The sequence below is a fragment of the Mobula hypostoma genome, chromosome 27 (genome assembly GCF_963921235.1).
Source record: "Mobula hypostoma chromosome 27, sMobHyp1.1, whole genome shotgun sequence".
In the NCBI taxonomy this organism is placed as follows: domain Eukaryota; kingdom Metazoa; phylum Chordata; class Chondrichthyes; order Myliobatiformes; family Myliobatidae; genus Mobula; species Mobula hypostoma.
In genome coordinates this window covers 32,303,706-32,320,787 of record NC_086123.1, presented here as the reverse complement: position 1 = coordinate 32,320,787, position 17,082 = coordinate 32,303,706, and the positions used below count along the sequence as shown (strand labels likewise).

Genomic DNA, 17,082 nt, shown 5'->3' with positions numbered 1-17,082 from the left:
GAACGATCCCAGGAATGAAAGGGTTAATGTAAGAGGAGCATTTGATGGCTCTGGGCTTGTACTGAAGAAGGGGGAGGGTGCTGCGGTCAGATCTCATTTAAACCGAATCAAATAGAAAAAGTGGACGTGGAGAGGATGTTTCCTGTACTGGGGAGTCTGGAGAAGAGGGCACAGCCTTACAATACAAGGGCATCCCTTTAGAAAAGGAGGAGTTTCTTTAGCCAGGAGGTGATAAATCTGTGGAATTCAATGCCACAGACGACCATGGAGGCCAAGTCATTGAGTATAGCTTAAAATGAAGGTTAATAGGTTCTTGACTAGTTGAGGGCATCAAAGGTTCTGGGATAAAGGCAGGAGAATAGACGTTGAGAGGATAATAGATCATGTGTATGTGAATGATGGAGCAGACCCAATGGGCTGAATTGCCTAATTTTTCTTCCATTTCTTATGGTTACATTAGAATACCTGAGGGCAAGGAAAGCATGAGTTGTCTGTAAAGACTGAGAGTCATTGTGTTTTGAGAATGTGATAGCAGAAAGACAGAAAGACCAGACGCGTAAATGTTGTGACAATGGAAAGATGCAAAACAGATTGGATCAATGTCACAGTGAGATTCACGGTGGAATCTCAAAAAATCCTAGATTCTACTGTTAAGGACCCAACAACTGAACCTTCTTGTGATTTATATGTATATAATATTCTTGCTAAGGATCAGCACCAAGTTTAGACTTTAAAAACAGAAGATGAAGATGTAGGCATAATATTCCTTTTCTTAAGCAGCATGCACATTTTATGGAAGAGTTCCAAACTAATTCAAAGTTCAAAGTCAATTTCTCATCAAAGGACATGAATGTCACCATATACAACGCTGAGCTTCAGAAAATGATCTGAAATGGCATGATCCTTGACACTCAGCTCGAAAAGTTTTTCAGCTGTACCATGGAGAGCATTCTGACTGGCTGCATCACTGTCTGGTATGGGGGAGGGTTACTGCACAGGATTGAAATAAACTGCAGAGAGAGGTTAAACTAGCCAGATCCATCATGGACACAAGCCTCTGGAGCATCCAAGACATCCTCAAGGAATGACGCACAAAAAGCTGGCGTCCATCATTAAGGACCCCCATCACCCAGGACATGCCCTCTTCTCATTGCTACCATCAGGGAGGAGGTACAGGAGCCTGAAGGCACACACTCAATGATTCAGGAACAGCTTCTTCCCCTCTGCCATCCGATTTCTGAATGGACATCGAATCCATGAACACCACCTCACTACTTTTTTTTTAAATGTTTTCCCACTACTTATTTAATTTAATTATTTGATGAGTGTATACAGATATACCGTAATCCATTTTTGTCCCTGTATTATCATGTATTGCATTGTACTGCTGCCGCAAAGTTAACAAATTTGCCTGAGATAGTAAACCTGATTCCGATGAGAATTAGATATAGCCATAGAGCACAGAATCTGGTCTTTCAGCTGCCCATTAATTCCATTTGATTTGATTCTCCCCACTTTCCCATCAATTCCCCCAGATTCCATCACTCACCTGCATACCAGGGACAATGTACTGTGGCCAATTAACCTACAAACCTGCATATCTTCGAGACATGGGCAGAGTATACAAAGGAAAACCACATCACATGAATTACATCACAGGAGGTTAATAGTGAAGTGGATATATATATATGAATGGAGAATTATATCCTGTAAGGCTCAGCATTGCTAATATAATCTTTAAGATTCCTATAGTTCAGGGTTTCCCAAACTGGGATCCACCTTTGGGCAGGGGGTAGTACAGCACTGGGGGCATGGCATTGCTAATCAGGGATAGTGTCACGGCTTCAGAAAAGGAGGAAGTCGTGGAGGGATTATCTACTGACCCAGTGTGGGTGGAAGTCAGAAACAGGAAGGGGGCTGAAACTTTACCGGGTGTTTATTATAGACCCTCCCAATAGTAACATCAAGGAGCAGATAGGGAGGCAGATTCTAGAACGGTGTAATAACAATAGGGTTGTTGTGATGGGAGATTTTAACTTTCCTAATATTGAATGGCACCTCTTTCGAGCAAGGGGGTGTAGATGGGTTAGAATTTGTTAAGTGTGTTCAGGAATGTTTCCTGACACAATATCTAGATAAGCCAACTAAGAGGAGAGGCTGTACTTGATCTGGTATTGGGAAATGAACCTGGTCAGGCGTCAGATCTCTCGGTGGGAGAGCATTTTGGAGATAGTGATCACAACTCCGTCTCCTTTACAATAGCACTGTAGAGGGATAGGAGCAGACAATTTGGGAAAACATTTAATTGGTTTAGGGCAGGGGTTGGAAACCTTTTTGCCTCTGTGGGCCAGATCGCATATTAATGAGCGGACGGTGGGCCAGATAAATGCCATAAAAAAACTTGAAATATTGGAATTATCCATTTAATTACATCTAGTTATGTTTTGCCTCAATGAATAACGCATGCTAGAAAATCATTTGTGTTTAAGGTTGCCTACCCCTGGTGTAGGGGGAAATATGATGCTCTTAGGCAGGAACTTGGGAACATAAATTGGGAGTGGATATTGACGGGGAAATGCATAGGTATGTTCCATGGAGGCAGGGGAAGGATGGTAGGGTAAAAGAACAGTAGCATACAAAAGGATGTAGGAAGTCTAGTTATGAAGAAAAGAAAAGCTTATGAAAGGTTCAAGAAACTAGGTACTGATAATTGTTCTAGAAAATGACAAGGTTGCCAGGAAGGAGCTGAAGAGTGAAATAAGGAGAGCTAGGAGGGGCCATGAGAAGGCCTTGGCGAGCAGGATTAAGGAAAACCCCAAGGCATTCTACAAGTATGTGAAGAGCAGGAGGATGAGCCGTGTGAGAATAAGACCTATCAAGTGTGACAGTGGAAAAGTGTGCATGGAGTTGGAGGAGATAGCGGAGGTAATTAATGAATACTTTGCTTCAGTATTCACCAGGGAAAAGGACCTTGGTGATTGAGGGCATGACTCAGAGTGGACTGAAACGCTTGAGTGTATAGACATTAAGAAAGAGGATGTGCCAGAGCTTTTGAAAAGCATTCAATTAGATAAGTCGCTGGGACCGGAACAAGGTATTTTCCAGTCTACTGTGGGAAGCAAGGGAGGAGATTGCTGAGCCTCTGGTCATGATCTTTGCATCAACAGCAGGGACGGAAAAAGTACCAGAGGGTTGAAGCATTGCAAATGATGTTCCCTTGTTCAAGAAAGGGAGTAGAGATAACCCAGGAAATTATAGACCAGTGAGTCTTACTTCAGTGATAGGCAGGTTGTTGGAGGGGAATCAGAATCAGGTTTATTGTCACCGGCATGTGTCGTGAAATTTGTTAACTTAGCAGCAGCAGTTCAATGCAAAACATAATCCAGACGAAGAAAAAAGAAAATAATAATAATAATAAATAAATAAATCAACTACAGTATATGTATATTGAATAGATTAAAAACAGAAATAATATATATTTAAAAAGTGAGGTAGTGTCCAAGGGTTCAACGTCCATTTAGGAATCGGATGGCAGAGGGGAAGAGGCTGTTTCTGAATCACTGAGTGTGTGCCTTCAGGCTTCTGTATCACCTACCTTGATGGTAACAGTGAGAAAAGGGCATGCCCTGGGTGCTGGAGGTCCTTAATAATGGACACTGCCTTTCTGATACACCACTCCCTGAAGATGTCCTGGGTACTTTGTAGGCTAGTGCCCAAGATGGAGCTGACTAGATTTACAACCTTCTGCAGCTTCTTTCAGTCCTGTGCAGTAGCCCCTCCATACCAGACAGTGATGCAGTCTGTCAGAATGCTCTCCACGGTACAACTATAGAAGTTTTTGAGCGCATTTGTTGACATGCCAAATCTCTTCAAACTCCTAATGAAATATCGCCACTGTCTTGCCTTCTTTATGACTTATTTGATATGTTGGGACCAGGTTAGATTCTCAGAGGTCTTGACACCAAGGAACTTGAAACTGCTCACTCTCTCCACTTCTGATCCCTCTATTATGATTGGTATGTTTTCTTTCGTCTTGCCCATCTGGAAGTCCACAATCAGCTCTTTCGTCTTACTGACGTTGAGTGCCAGGTTGTTGCTGTGGCACCATTTCACTAGTTGGCATATCTCACTCCTGTACGCCCCCTCGTCACCATCTGAGATTCTACCAACAATTGTTGTATCGTCAGCAAATTTATAGATGGTATTTGAGCTATGCTTAGCCACACAGTCATGTGTACACAGAGAGTATGTGCATTTGGAGAGACATAATCTGATTAAGGATTGTCAGCATGGCTTTGTTAAGGGCAGGTCATGCCTTATGAGCCTAACTGACTTCTTTGAGGACGTAACCGAACACATTGATAAAGGTAGAGCAGCGGATGTAGTGTATATGGATTTCAGTAAGGCTTTTGATAAGGTTTTGCATATAAGGCTCATTCAGAAAGTAAGGAGGCATGGGGTCCAAGGAGACATTGCTTTGTGGATCCAGAATTAGCTTGCCCACAGAAAGCAAAAGGTGGATGCAGATGGTTCATATTCTGCATGGAGGTTGGTGACCAGTGGTGTTCCACAGGGATCTTTTCTGGCACCCCTGCTCTTTGTGATTTTTATAAATGACCTGGATGAAGAAGTGGAAGGGTGGGTTAGTACGTTTTCTGATGACACAAATATTGGGGTTGTTGTGGATAGTCTGGAGGATTATCAGAGATTACAGTGGGACATTGATAGGATGCAGAACTGGGATGAGAAGTGGCAGATGGAGTTCAACCCAGATAGGTATGAAGAGGTTCATTTTGGCAGGTGAGATTTGAAGACAGAATATACTACTAATGTTAAGACTCTTGGCAATATGGAGGATCAGAGAGATTTTGAGGTCCCTGTCCATAGGACACTCAAAGTTGCTGAGCAGGTTGACAGTGTTGTTAAGAAGGTGTATAGTGTGTGGCATTCATCTCTTGCTCTCTCTCCGTCTTGTTTTACGGCAGTTGGCACCAGATTAATGGTGCATTACCGCCACCTTCTGCTCGGAGTGTGCAATAGACTTGTATTCCAAATTCCTTCACCCAATCACACACCCACACATACCCAAACCTACACTTTATCCTCCCATCTTTGGCCATCCTCGTACCCTATTCCTGTTTATCTGTCATATCTTATTAAAAAAAACTCTGTACCCCTTAAGAAAGCTAAAAATACTCTAACCTGTGCTCTCTCACCCATGCCCAGCAACCCTTTTAATATGAATTCCTGCACCCCCAATTCCCTTAATTTATTTCTCATCATCTCTCTCTGTATCCCATACTTCCTACAACTCAGAACTACATGTTCTACTGACTCCTCTTCCTGACATTCCTCACACAATCCTGTCTGGTGTTTCCCTAACATTTTCAATGTTTTGTTTAATGCACAATGCCCCAGCCTTAACCCTAGTACCTGCAACACTTTTCTGTATTTGATATAAATGCCTCCCTTTCCCCTCCCTGTCCCATCACCGGCATTTACCAACCGTGGGATTGAGTTCAAGAGCCCTCAGGTAATGTTAAAGCTATATAACACCTCAGTCAGACCCCACTTGGAGTACTGCATTCAGTTCTGGTCACCTCACTACAGGAAGGATGTGGATACTATAGAGAGAATACAGAGGAGATTTACAAGGATGTTGCCAGGATTGGAGAATGTGCCTTATGAGAATAGGATGAGTAAACTTGGCCCTTTCTCCTTGGAGCGACAGAGGATGAGAGGTGACCTGATAGAAGTGTATAAGATGATGAGAGGCATTGATTGTGTGGATAGCAGCTTAATGTGAAAAAGACTAAGGAGCTGGTGGTAGACCTGAGGAGAGCTAAGGTACCAGTGACCCCTGTTTCCATCCAGGGGGTCAATGTGGACATGGTGGAGGATTACAAATACCTGGGGATACGAATTGACATTAAACTGGACTGGTCTAAGAACACTGAGGCTGTCTACAAGAAGGGTCAGAGCCGTCTCTATTTCCTGAGGAGACTGAGGTCCTTTAACATCTGCCGGACGATGCTGAGGATGTTCTACGAGTCTGTGGTGGCCAGTGCTATCATGTTTGCTGTTGTGTGCTGGGGCAGCAGGCTGAGGGTAGCAGACACCAACAGAATCAACAATCTCATTCGTAAGGCCAGTGATATTGTGGGGATGGAACTTGACTCTCTCACAGTGGTGTCTGAAAAGAGGATTCTGTCCAAGTTGCATGTCATCTTGGTCAATGTCTCCCATCCACTACATAATGGACTGGTTGGGCACAGGAGTACATTCAGCCAGAGACTCATTCCTCCGAGATGCAGCACAGAGCATCATAGGAAGTCATTCCTTCCTGTGGCCATCAAACTTTACAACTCCTCCCTTGGAGGGTCAGACACCCTGAGCCGATAGGCTGGTCCTGGACTTATTTCATAATTTACTGGCATAATTTACATATTACTATTTAACTATTTATGGTTCTATTACTATTTATTATTTATGGTGCAACTGTAATGAAAACCAATTTCCCCCGGGATCAATAAAGTATGAGTATGACTATGACTAGGATAGCCAGAGGCTTTTTCCCAGGGCTGAAATGGCTAACACAAGGGTGCATAGTTTTAAGGTGCTTGAAAGTCGGTACAGAGGGAACGTCAGGGGAAAGTTTTTCAGATCGTGGTGGGTGCGTGGAATGCACTGCCAGTGAAGGTGGTCAAAGCGGATATAACAGCATCTTTTAAGAGACTCTTATGTAGGTGCAAGGAGCTTAGAAAAATAGAGGGCTTTGAGGTAGGGAAATTCTAGGCAGTTTCTAGAGTAGGTTACATGGTTGGCACAAGATTGTGTGCCGAAGGGCCTGTAATGTGCTGTAGATTTTCTATGTTCTAGAACCCTAAAGATCAACATCGCCAATATCAGGAACAGCTACCTCCCTTCAACCAGTTCTTGAACCAATTGGCAAAACTTTAATCACTACAGTTTAACAACACTCTGACCACTTTGCATTAAAATGGACTGATTTTTTTATGATCTAATTCTGTTCTTTCTTGTAAAAATTATGTGTAATTGAAGCTTCTCCTGTGAAGGCTGCTTATCTGATGCTTTGTTCCTGTGATGCTGCTACAAGTCAGTTCTTCATTCCACGTCACAAGGTGCTGGAGGAACTCAGCAGGCCAGGTAGCATCCATGGAAAAGAGTAAACAGTCGATGTTTAGGCTGTTCAACCCTTCAGCAGTCGACTGTACTCTTTTCAATAGATGCTGCCTGGCCTGCTGAGTTCCTCCAACATTTTGTGTGTGTTGCTCGGATTTCCAGCATCTGCAGATTTTTTCTTGCTTTTCATTCTGCCTGTGCATACAGCACTAAACTTGACTTTGACCAAACATTTTGGGCCAGATAACTCAGGTTCTCAGTATTATTGATGTGTGTTTCCAATTTTTGTCCTCTTTTACACGTTGGTTGTTTTCACTGTGTGTTGATTCTATTGTACTTCGTTGTTCTGCTTTGTTCATCACGGTGCAAAAGATCTAGAGGTTCCACACCTACCCATTCACCTTCTTCCTTTCTGTTGTCTGGGATCCCAGATTTTCACTGAACTAGCCGCACGCTTCATATACATACACACACACACACACAAACACACACCAGATATACGATGTGGAGAGCAAGGTGTTGTCCATACAACACCCTCTCTCCACACGGCCGATGAACCCAAAGGAACTGCAGGGACCGAAACAGTTTGGCACCAGCGGCGTTGAACTCAGCATAGGGGCGCCAGCTCCGGATTCGTCCTCGGAGTTTCCTCCTGAAGCCTTCCCCATGAGTGGGTACAGCTGCAAGGCAGCCGAGGTTTGAGATCAGAGTTTTCTTTCTCCGAGATGAGCTGTCCGCCACGGCTAACGAGCCCCATCTGCCCGAAGCGACTGGTTTTAATGCGCCAGTAACTCCACCACCCCTCCACTTTGCTCCTTGTCCTGTCAGTAGAAACGGTTCAGCCACACTTCGTAGCTAAGCCACACGGGAAGGACAGGAGCTGGACTTGGTTGAGACCTACGGCATTAGGAGCATTTAATAGGTAGCGGGAACTTCGCCCCTCTATCACCCCTGCCTACGACAACCTTAAGGAACCGCTATGTAACCTCGTCCATTGTACCTCTGCGTTGCTAATGCGAGAACAAGGTCAGACACCGAGAGCCCACCCACTAGCGGAAGCAAGGACATCCAATACAGCAGCAAAGATAACTTAGAAAACTAAACCTCTCTTTAAAAGCGTCAGTAATAACCAATTTCCTCAATTCTGCTTCTCTTGCGCACTTCCCTCCCCGCGTGCGGCTAGCATTGAAGACTTGCTCCGTTCTGTTTGTCGGAAGGAACTGCTTACGCTTTGGGGCTGGTCAGAACAAGGGGGCTGGTGCAATTTGCATGAAGCTCCCATCCCCGATAGGATCACATGGTGCTACTGCGAGAAGAACGGACGATGGCGGTCGCCGGTAGCTGCTCTCTGCTCTTTCTAATCGCGGGATTCTTGCACCTTGCTGAACCCACCGGAGCCCTGCACACGGTGGGCTCCCTGCCCCTGGACTCGGTCACGTTCTACAAGGTGAGTGGATCCTTAAATCGGCCCGGATTGAATGTGGGGTTGATTTGACTGCCACAGACCGCTGACAAATTCGAACTTCCCTCGCAATGTATTTATAAAAATGAAAATATATACATAATCCGCTCAGCTGTCATTGCTGTTCTTTAATAACTTGAACATAATAATATTTAAATGAAAAATTAAAGGGCAAAACAAATATCTATTAGGAGAAGATTGACATTTATCCGCTCGGAAGAAAGAACGTTCGCGTTTTAGTAGCTAAGCTCCGGTGGGATGGATATGGAATCTCATTACTACTCCTATTGTAATATTTTTGAATCAACCGACGTAGACGGCATCACAACGAGCTGCGAGGGGAGCGGTTTGCAATAATCGCGTTCCCAGATAGAAAGTTTCACTGCTGGTTGTCACTGAGTGAGTGTGCCGAGGGTTTGGATACCTTAACGACCAGAGATGTGTGGAATTTTCTGGAGCCGAATCGTTGCTTGTTTTTAAAAAAAAGCTAGCTTCATAAGGTGGTTAATAGCCAATAGAGAAGTTACAACTAACAACAGCGACCATCTACACACCAATCATTTCTGTACGCGTGTTTCTGTCCCTCCCTCCCGCAAGCTCCATCTTACATATACGATGCTTCTATCTTTTTTGAGCTGCTCGTACTCGCACTCTCTCTCTCGTTGCTTGCTTGACCCCTCCCCCCCCGCCCATGTATCTGTAATTATATAACCATATAACAATTACAGCACGGAAACAGGCCATCTCGGCCCTTCTAGTCCGTGCCGAACTCTTACTCTCACCTAGTCCCACCGACCTGCACTCAGCCTACTCCATTCCTTTCCTGTCCATATAGCTGTCCAATTTAACTTTAAACGACAATAGCGAACCTGCCTCTACGACTTCTGCTGGAAGCTCGTTCCACATATCATAAACATTTATAAACGTGTCAGAGTCCATCGGCTCCAAAAACAACCTTTCGTGTCTGGGTCCAAAAGCAGTCCGAGTAGACCACTTTCAGCAGTTCTGTTTTCATTTCGCATCAGCTCCCCTTCAACTCCTCTGCCGCCCCTTTAATCTCCCAGCAGATCACTGGAACGTGAGGAGAAAATCGAGGGCCCGGATAAAAGCTAGGCAGAGAGGGGGGAATAACTTCACGCACGCAGCACCCAAGTCCATGATCAAACCCGGGTCCCTGAACTCTGAGGCAGCGGTGCTAAGTTCTGTACATTTCTGCCCAGCCCCTCGCTACTATTCCCCAGGCGTTAATCATGTGTCAGTCCCTTATATCACCAACTCCAAAAGTGTATTAATCTCCACTTTATACGCTCAGTGGCAATTTTAATTAAGCACAAGAGTGGAACCCCGTGTGGTCTTCAGCCACCTAGCTCAGAGAGTTAGCACAACTCTTTACAGTACCAGTGACCCAGGTTCAATTCCCACCACTGTCTGTAAGGAGTTTGTACGTTCTCCCTGTGACCGCGTGGGTTTCCTCCGGGTGATCCGGTTTCCTCCCACAGTCCAAAGACCTACTGATTGGTTGGTTTATTGGTCATTGTAAATTGTCCAGTGATTAGGCTAGGATTAAATTGGGAGATTGCTGGGCACTGTGGCTCGAAAGGCTGACAGACCCTCTTTCACACTGTATCTCAATAAAATAATTTTTAAAATCTCTTCTGTAAGAAACTTGCTGTTTCAAGCATCAGTCACATCAATAATGGACTAGATGAAGGATCTCAACCAGAGATGTCATCCTTCAGAGGAATGGAGAGTTGAGTTCCTCCGACAGATTTTTTTGCTCCAGATTCCAGCATCTTTAATATGTTATCACGATTATATCTCATCATCTTCAATGCAATTATACACCTTAATTTCCATATTCTGAAATATATTAGCCTCTCTGCAAAGTACTAAGTGACATAACTCTTCAAATAGCTTGGCCCTAATCTTGCGCTGACTCTAGGTTCCCCTCATCCAGGAGTTCCCAACCTTTTTTAATCTCATGGACCCCTACCATTAACTGAAGGGATATTGGACCCCTGCCCTAATGAGAGGATCATACTAAATCTGTGAATCATTTTAAACACTTGCTATATCACAAGGGTTACAACTATAATCCAAGCTTGGTCTGCAGAACCTAATGGCACAGAGTTAGATGAATTCAAGGTAGAAAAAAGGTAAAGTGAAACTCCTGGATCTTTCTTCAGTGAAGATAGTTAAATATAATTAAGAGCCTGCTTAGCAAATTGGTTTATTTTGAAAGACCTCCTTTACATATAAAATGCCCAAAAGTGATAGAATGCTGCAAACCTGATCTTTTTTGTGTGGGGTGGAGGGATTTGCGGGTTGATGATCGTGCAGCCATTTTTTTTTTACTTGGTTTCGGCAGAAGAAAAAAAATGCAGAGTTATATACTTTTATACTAAAAGAACCTTTGAAGCTTTGAAACAGCCCCTGAGATGCCTTTGTTCCCTGCAGGTAATCCCCAAACTGAAGCATGTCCTGGTGAAGATTGACACACAGTATCCTTATGGAGAGAAGCAGGACGAGTTCAAGTTGTTAGCAGAAAACTCTGCTTCCAGCAAGGCCCTCGTGGTGGCTGAAGTTGGAATATCAGGTGGGAACAGAATCGTTTGTCCAAGTTTATAAGAAAGGATAAAAAAAAAAGTATGGTCTGCATTATCATACGTCTGATCAATCCAGCCAGCTTGCTCTATTCAGTCGCTTTGTGTAACACACAGCTTATGCAACAATGTGGTACTTCTGCAACACTTCAACAGCCCAATTAACATGAAGCTCCTGCATAGATTTAACATGCTTTACATAAAATGTACAAGAAGATGTGAAAATAGGTAATTTGAGACTATTTTGTCATTCAGTAGCATTGAGGTTGATCTTCAGTTCTGACTTTCATACTTTTTCCATGTCAAGTCTATTATCATTTAACTATGTACATGTATACCGTCAAATGAGAATGTTTCTCCAAACAGGGGTGTAAAGCGCTGTGGTACATATAGCTCACAATAATTGAGGAAAATAAAGATTGTCTACAGATGAATTATGCATAAATAAACAAACTAGAGTGCATAAATTAAATATTGTAAGGTGCAGAACAGATTAACCAGTGACACTTTGAATGTGATGCGGCAGGGAGTTTAGAAGCTTAATGCCTTGAGGGAAGAGGAGCCAGGTGTATTCCCTCAAAAGCAAGTTTATCTTTCTTAAGGAGACTAAATGTAATTCTACAGGCAGAGAGAGTTGTTGTAAGACTTGTTTTTATTTTTATACTCCATTCCTTTTGTAATAAAAACTAAAACTATTTGCTTATTTACTGTCCATTACACCACTGACATTTAGGGCAGTAATGAAGGTCCTCCATCTCTGACGGTGTTCAGGGCTTCCTTCATCATGTCAGCAGCTTCTCTCAGTTCTCACTACTGTCAGTCACGCAAGTCCCGGGTGGAGACTCAGGAATACCATCGCAATCAGATGTAGAAGGATTCTTCATTGCTGTTTCTGTAACAGTTTTGTTTGACCAGTCAGGGTTGTTGGCACTGAGTTGAACCCCAAACCTGGAGGACCAGTGGACCACTCTTAGTCTGACCTCTACCCTTTGACCTGTTAGGCATGGGTGACCCTACCAGGAGCCTACGTAGCTGTCTGGGTCATTGAGGCACGCAAGTCTCCAAACCCAACAGCAAGTTTGTGGTCGTCTTGGTGGAAAACTATTTGCTTACTAACCTGAAAATGACATGTATATTTGGATTGCATTTACTATTAACTGTGGCTGCCTAGGGGAGGACAAATCTCAGAGTTGAATTTTGTAGCTGATTTCGATAATAAATGTACTTTGAATCTTTGAACCAATCCCAATTCATAATAGTCCTAATCCAAATGCACTGAGTTCCCGTAGTTCCTTCTTCACACCTGTTATAATCTGCCTCAAAGAACATATTTGTTTTGTGATGATGCTCTCTGATCAACTTGCCTTTCCACCATATGCCTAACAATCGATTTTATTATTTCCTTTTCCATTGACGTCAGGGTAATCTGACATAGTTTTGTTCCACTTTTTTCTTGAACATTGGGACTGTTTTTACTTACTGCCTATTGGGGTGGCAGTGAAAGCCCTCCACCTCTGTGCTGTTGCCCACAGATACAGAAGGATTCTTCGTCGCCGTATCCATAACAACTCTCATTTGACTCGTCCGAAGCTGGAGGACTGGTGGACTGGTCTGTGCTCTACCCTTTGACCCTTTTGGCAAGGGTGACCCTACCAAGAGCCAAAGCGTAAAGCTCCTGACTCCAGCCAGCATTTCTCGCCAACTCACTGAGGCACGCAAGCCTCCAAACGCTTGGAGGGGGACCTTTTTTTTGTTAACTTCTAATTTAGGGACATTTGGAAATGAAAACCAGTGCATTAAAAGAATTTATAGCACCTTTTTATTTAAAAAGCCCACCTTGTTAATATTGAGGAGAGATGTCAATACTTGGTTCTCCAGTACTAGGGAGGCAGCAGCACAGTTGGGAAGCCACATCAGAAAAACAGGTTCGGAGCAAAAAAGCAATTTCCCGAAGAATAGCATACAGCTTTTCCCTATTTTCTATTCAAGGTGGGAGAAGATATTTGAGGGGCGGGGGTGGGGGTTCCTGCTATAATGCCAGGGAATTTTTTTTTTTAAATTAGAATTTTACACAGTTCTTCCTGCATTTAGGATGGCGGTGAGTATCGAGATGAGGCGTTTGATATTCGCCGAGCTTGGCAATTAGCTCGGAGACGTTTCATCACCAGTCGATGACATCCTCGGTGCGCAGTTGTTGGTGCTTTCCAGAATGCGAGCGTGCCCGCAGAGAAACACCAATAACTGCGCACTGAGGAAGTGACCTTGACTGGTGATGAAAAGTCTGTAAGCTCATTAATTGCCAGGCTCAGCAAACACTACAACATCAAACCTTTCTGCATTCTTAATTAAGAAGTACCAAACAGTCGCTCATTCAGTTGGTACCCTTTTTTAAAGTGTGGTTACAAATATAAGATAGCAAAGGGGTGTTCATTGGCTAGTCTGGAAGGTCTTGTGTGTGAAATGAGGGGAGAATATGGGGCAAAAAAGAGGCAAAGACACAGAATGACAAATTCTGATGATAAAATATTAGTCAAAAAGTTGTTCTGCAAGATATTGATCTAATTTTACATTTTAAAAACTTTTTTCTGTACAGATTATGGTGAAAAGGAAAATGCAGAGCTTGGTGTGAAATATAATGTGGAAAAAGATGACTATCCTGTCTACCTGCTGTTCAGTAACGGGGATTTGGAGAATCCAGCCCGGTACACTGGGGAGATTAAACAGGAAAACATTCAGCAGTGGTTGAAAACTAAAGGTGTGTGGGTCGGGATGCTGGGCTGCCTGGAGGAATACGATTTCCTTGCCCAGGAGTTCAGCGGCACAAGCAGTCAAGAAGAACGGCAGAAGATCATGGAGAAGGTGAAGAACATGATAGGGAAGCTGCCGGAGTCTGAGCAGAAGCTGGCAGAACAATACTCCAAAATTATGAGCAAGGTCTTGGCGCAAGGCGACTCGTTTGTGAGCTCAGAGATTGCGCGGATTGGCAAACTGCTGGAGGAGAGCAAGATGAGCTCGGCCAAGAAGACAGAGATTCAGAAACGGCAGAACATCCTGAGCTCCTTCCAGATACCGAGTGTACCCAAAGAGGAGTTGTGAGGGGGACCTGGGTTCTGTTAAGTCTGGAGAAAGAAAGCTTCCTACTGTAAGTCATGTTACTGCTGGAGTTGTCAGGAAAGGAGAGTCTTGCCTTCGGTAGCTCTCCCTTTCCCAAATCCTGTCCCTGTCCCTTGCTATGTAACAGCTACCCTCAGCTGCCACCTGGCAAGACCCACATCGGGAGCAAGGGAGACAGAAGGTTACCATCCCTTGCACTGTCCATCCTTAATCCCACCTCTCAGTCCTAGAGCATGGAAGCCAATAATGTCATGGCCCACCTCCTTACAATCCCATCCAACTCAGAACAGACTTGCATTCAATCTTGGCATCTCAGTTTGGAATGATCGCAAACTGACATGTAACTGCAACAGTCCCAAGTTCCTGTCCTTGAGAGGGAGCTTTCAGCAACCTTATCTTCTTTCTTTGGCAGTACATAGCACAAGGGACAGTCAAACATCATCACTTGACATTTTCTTTGCTGTGCAGAGCTCCCAGTTGTGTGGTTGTACAGGAGCTACTTAACAGCAGTGCTCTACTGCATTACGATCTTCCATACGGTGTTATTGGTGGCTTGGGATTGGTCACCTACAGTAAGGGGACGGCCGGTGACGCAGGCAGGCCAGCTGAGAGGAGGGGGTAACCAATTGAATCCAAATTTATTTTTCCCCCAAGCATGTAAAATTACGGTGAATTTTACGCAAATCTGCCCTTCAGCAGTGACATGGTTAAGAGTTTTAATTGTTTACAAGCATTTTTACGATTTTAAATCTTAAAAATACATTGTTTCTGTATGTTTTGTTGAACGTTTGCCGACACGTTTCAAACCAGGGCAGAGTTTGCCCTTCCAAAAGCCAATCTCATGCCAAGAATGTTGCAGTGGGCTGTATGCAAACTGAGGGCAGAAGTTAAAGGAATAAGTTTGTAAAAGGGTGGTTCACTAACAACTGCAGATGTTTTAGTTGTCTAGTTCTCCTCATTTCCTCAGTGGTCACTTTAATAGGTACACCGGCTCGCTAATGCAAATATCTAATCAGCCAATCATGTAGCAATATCTCAATGCTCTGGCGTGGCAATATCTTTGAACAACATTCCCTCATGTTGTCATTGGAGAGCAAGAGGAGGAACGGTACAGAATCCCTGCTAAAGTCCAGGCTAATTATCGAAGTGTCACGAGTGAAGGCTGATTTATACTTGTGCGTACTAGCTTACGCTGTAGCCTACGCAAGTGGGCTACACCGTTGAGCATTTATACTTGTGCGTTGGTGTGTCTGCGTCGCTCTGCAATTCACTGCCAAAACGCTAGCTGGCGGTGGGGTTTCTATGCCACTGTGTTGAGTTTCTTCATGTTGAAACTCAACACGAAGAAACTCAAGCTTTAAACAATGGCAACTGATACTGAAGGAGGGTGAATTTTCTGTATGTACAGTGAAGTATCACTTAACAGAATTGAGAATTTTGAGCCAAGGTCGATTTGTCAAAAAAAAAATCGGCACGTCACACATGCGCACACACCGGCCCGCACAAGGCTTCATGGTCACGGTAGTCTTTCTCGGGGTAAACAAGTTTAAAGCGAGCATCTTTTTTCGTAAAAGCGAAATGTGTCCTCCATAATTTCGGAGGTCTGTAAAACTTTATGGAAAGCATTGCAGCCAGAGTTCCTTCCCTGCCCTTCAGTCACCCAATGGGAAGCTATTGCAGCATAGGAGGAAATGCGATGCTACCAAGCGGACCAATCACAGTTGTTTCGATCTGCGTCGCCGCGACACATAGTTACATTTTGGGAGAGGTGTGCGTTAGACTATGGCGTAGGGTTCGTGGCGATGCCATACCTACGGCGTATATTTGATGCACAAGTATAAATCAGCCTTGAAGAACGTGTGCAAATTTCCTCTCTCGCAGTAGAAGGCAGCCCAATTTCATTCCCTAGGTTTTCTCACTAAATCGCAGAGACAGTCGTTTTACAGGACAGCCCATCGACAGGGATCTGTTGCCAGAACAAAATCTGAAGTGACGTCAGGGTGAGGTAAGGAGTGCCCAAATCCTATTACAGACGCATTCACAAATTTATTCTACTCTGTGGCAATAAGTAAAAATTTGGTACGAATTTGGTAACATCCAGTTTTTGCTCAATTCTTAATTAGATTTTACTCTTTAATTAGATCTTCTTCCAACAATCTATCAGTGTTATGATTGTCCACATGAAAACAATTACTTGTGCTCTAATTGTTTTAAAAATGTATTAAACTTGATAATTTACATTTACCTTATATTTGTGCCGCCTGTTCAATTCTATATTCCTACATTCAGAGCAAGTTGCTGTCACCTGGGGGTATTTATAGTATCGGCTTTAGCTGTTGGATGAGAAACTTTACAAGGCATTGAACTTCTCGCAATTCCTCCGTCTCTGCCGCATCTGCTCCCAGGATGAGGCTTTTCATTCCAGGAGGAGGGAGATGTCCTCCTTTTTTAAAGAAAGGGGCTTCCCTTCCTCCACTATCAACTCTGCTCTCAAACGCATCTCCCCAATTTCACGTACATCTGCTCTCACTCCATCCTCCCGCCACCCCACTGGGAATAGGGTTCCCCTGGTCCTCACCTACCACCCCACCAGCCTCCGGGTCCAACATATTATTCTCCGTAACTTCCGCCACCTCCAACGGGATCCCACCACTAAGCACATCTTTCCCTACCCCCCTCTCTCTGCATTCCGCAGGGATCGCTCCCTACGCGACTCCCTTGTCCATTCGTCCCCCCCATCCCACCCCACGGATCTCCCTC

At 44.0% G+C, this 17,082-nt stretch overlaps 1 protein-coding gene across 1 annotated transcript; it reads left to right on the top strand.

The window, feature by feature from the left end:
- The first annotated feature begins 8,245 nt into the window (after positions 1 to 8,245).
- LOC134338603 (endoplasmic reticulum resident protein 29-like) lies at positions 8,246 to 16,559 on the top strand. The gene is made up of 3 exons (XM_063034571.1): positions 8,246 to 8,590; positions 11,063 to 11,201; positions 13,802 to 16,559. Exons 1-3 carry the CDS (start codon positions 8,441 to 8,443, stop codon positions 14,302 to 14,304), a joined length of 792 nt encoding a protein of 263 aa, XP_062890641.1. The 5' UTR covers positions 8,246 to 8,440; the 3' UTR covers positions 14,305 to 16,559.
- Positions 16,560 to 17,082: the final 523 nt, after the last annotated feature.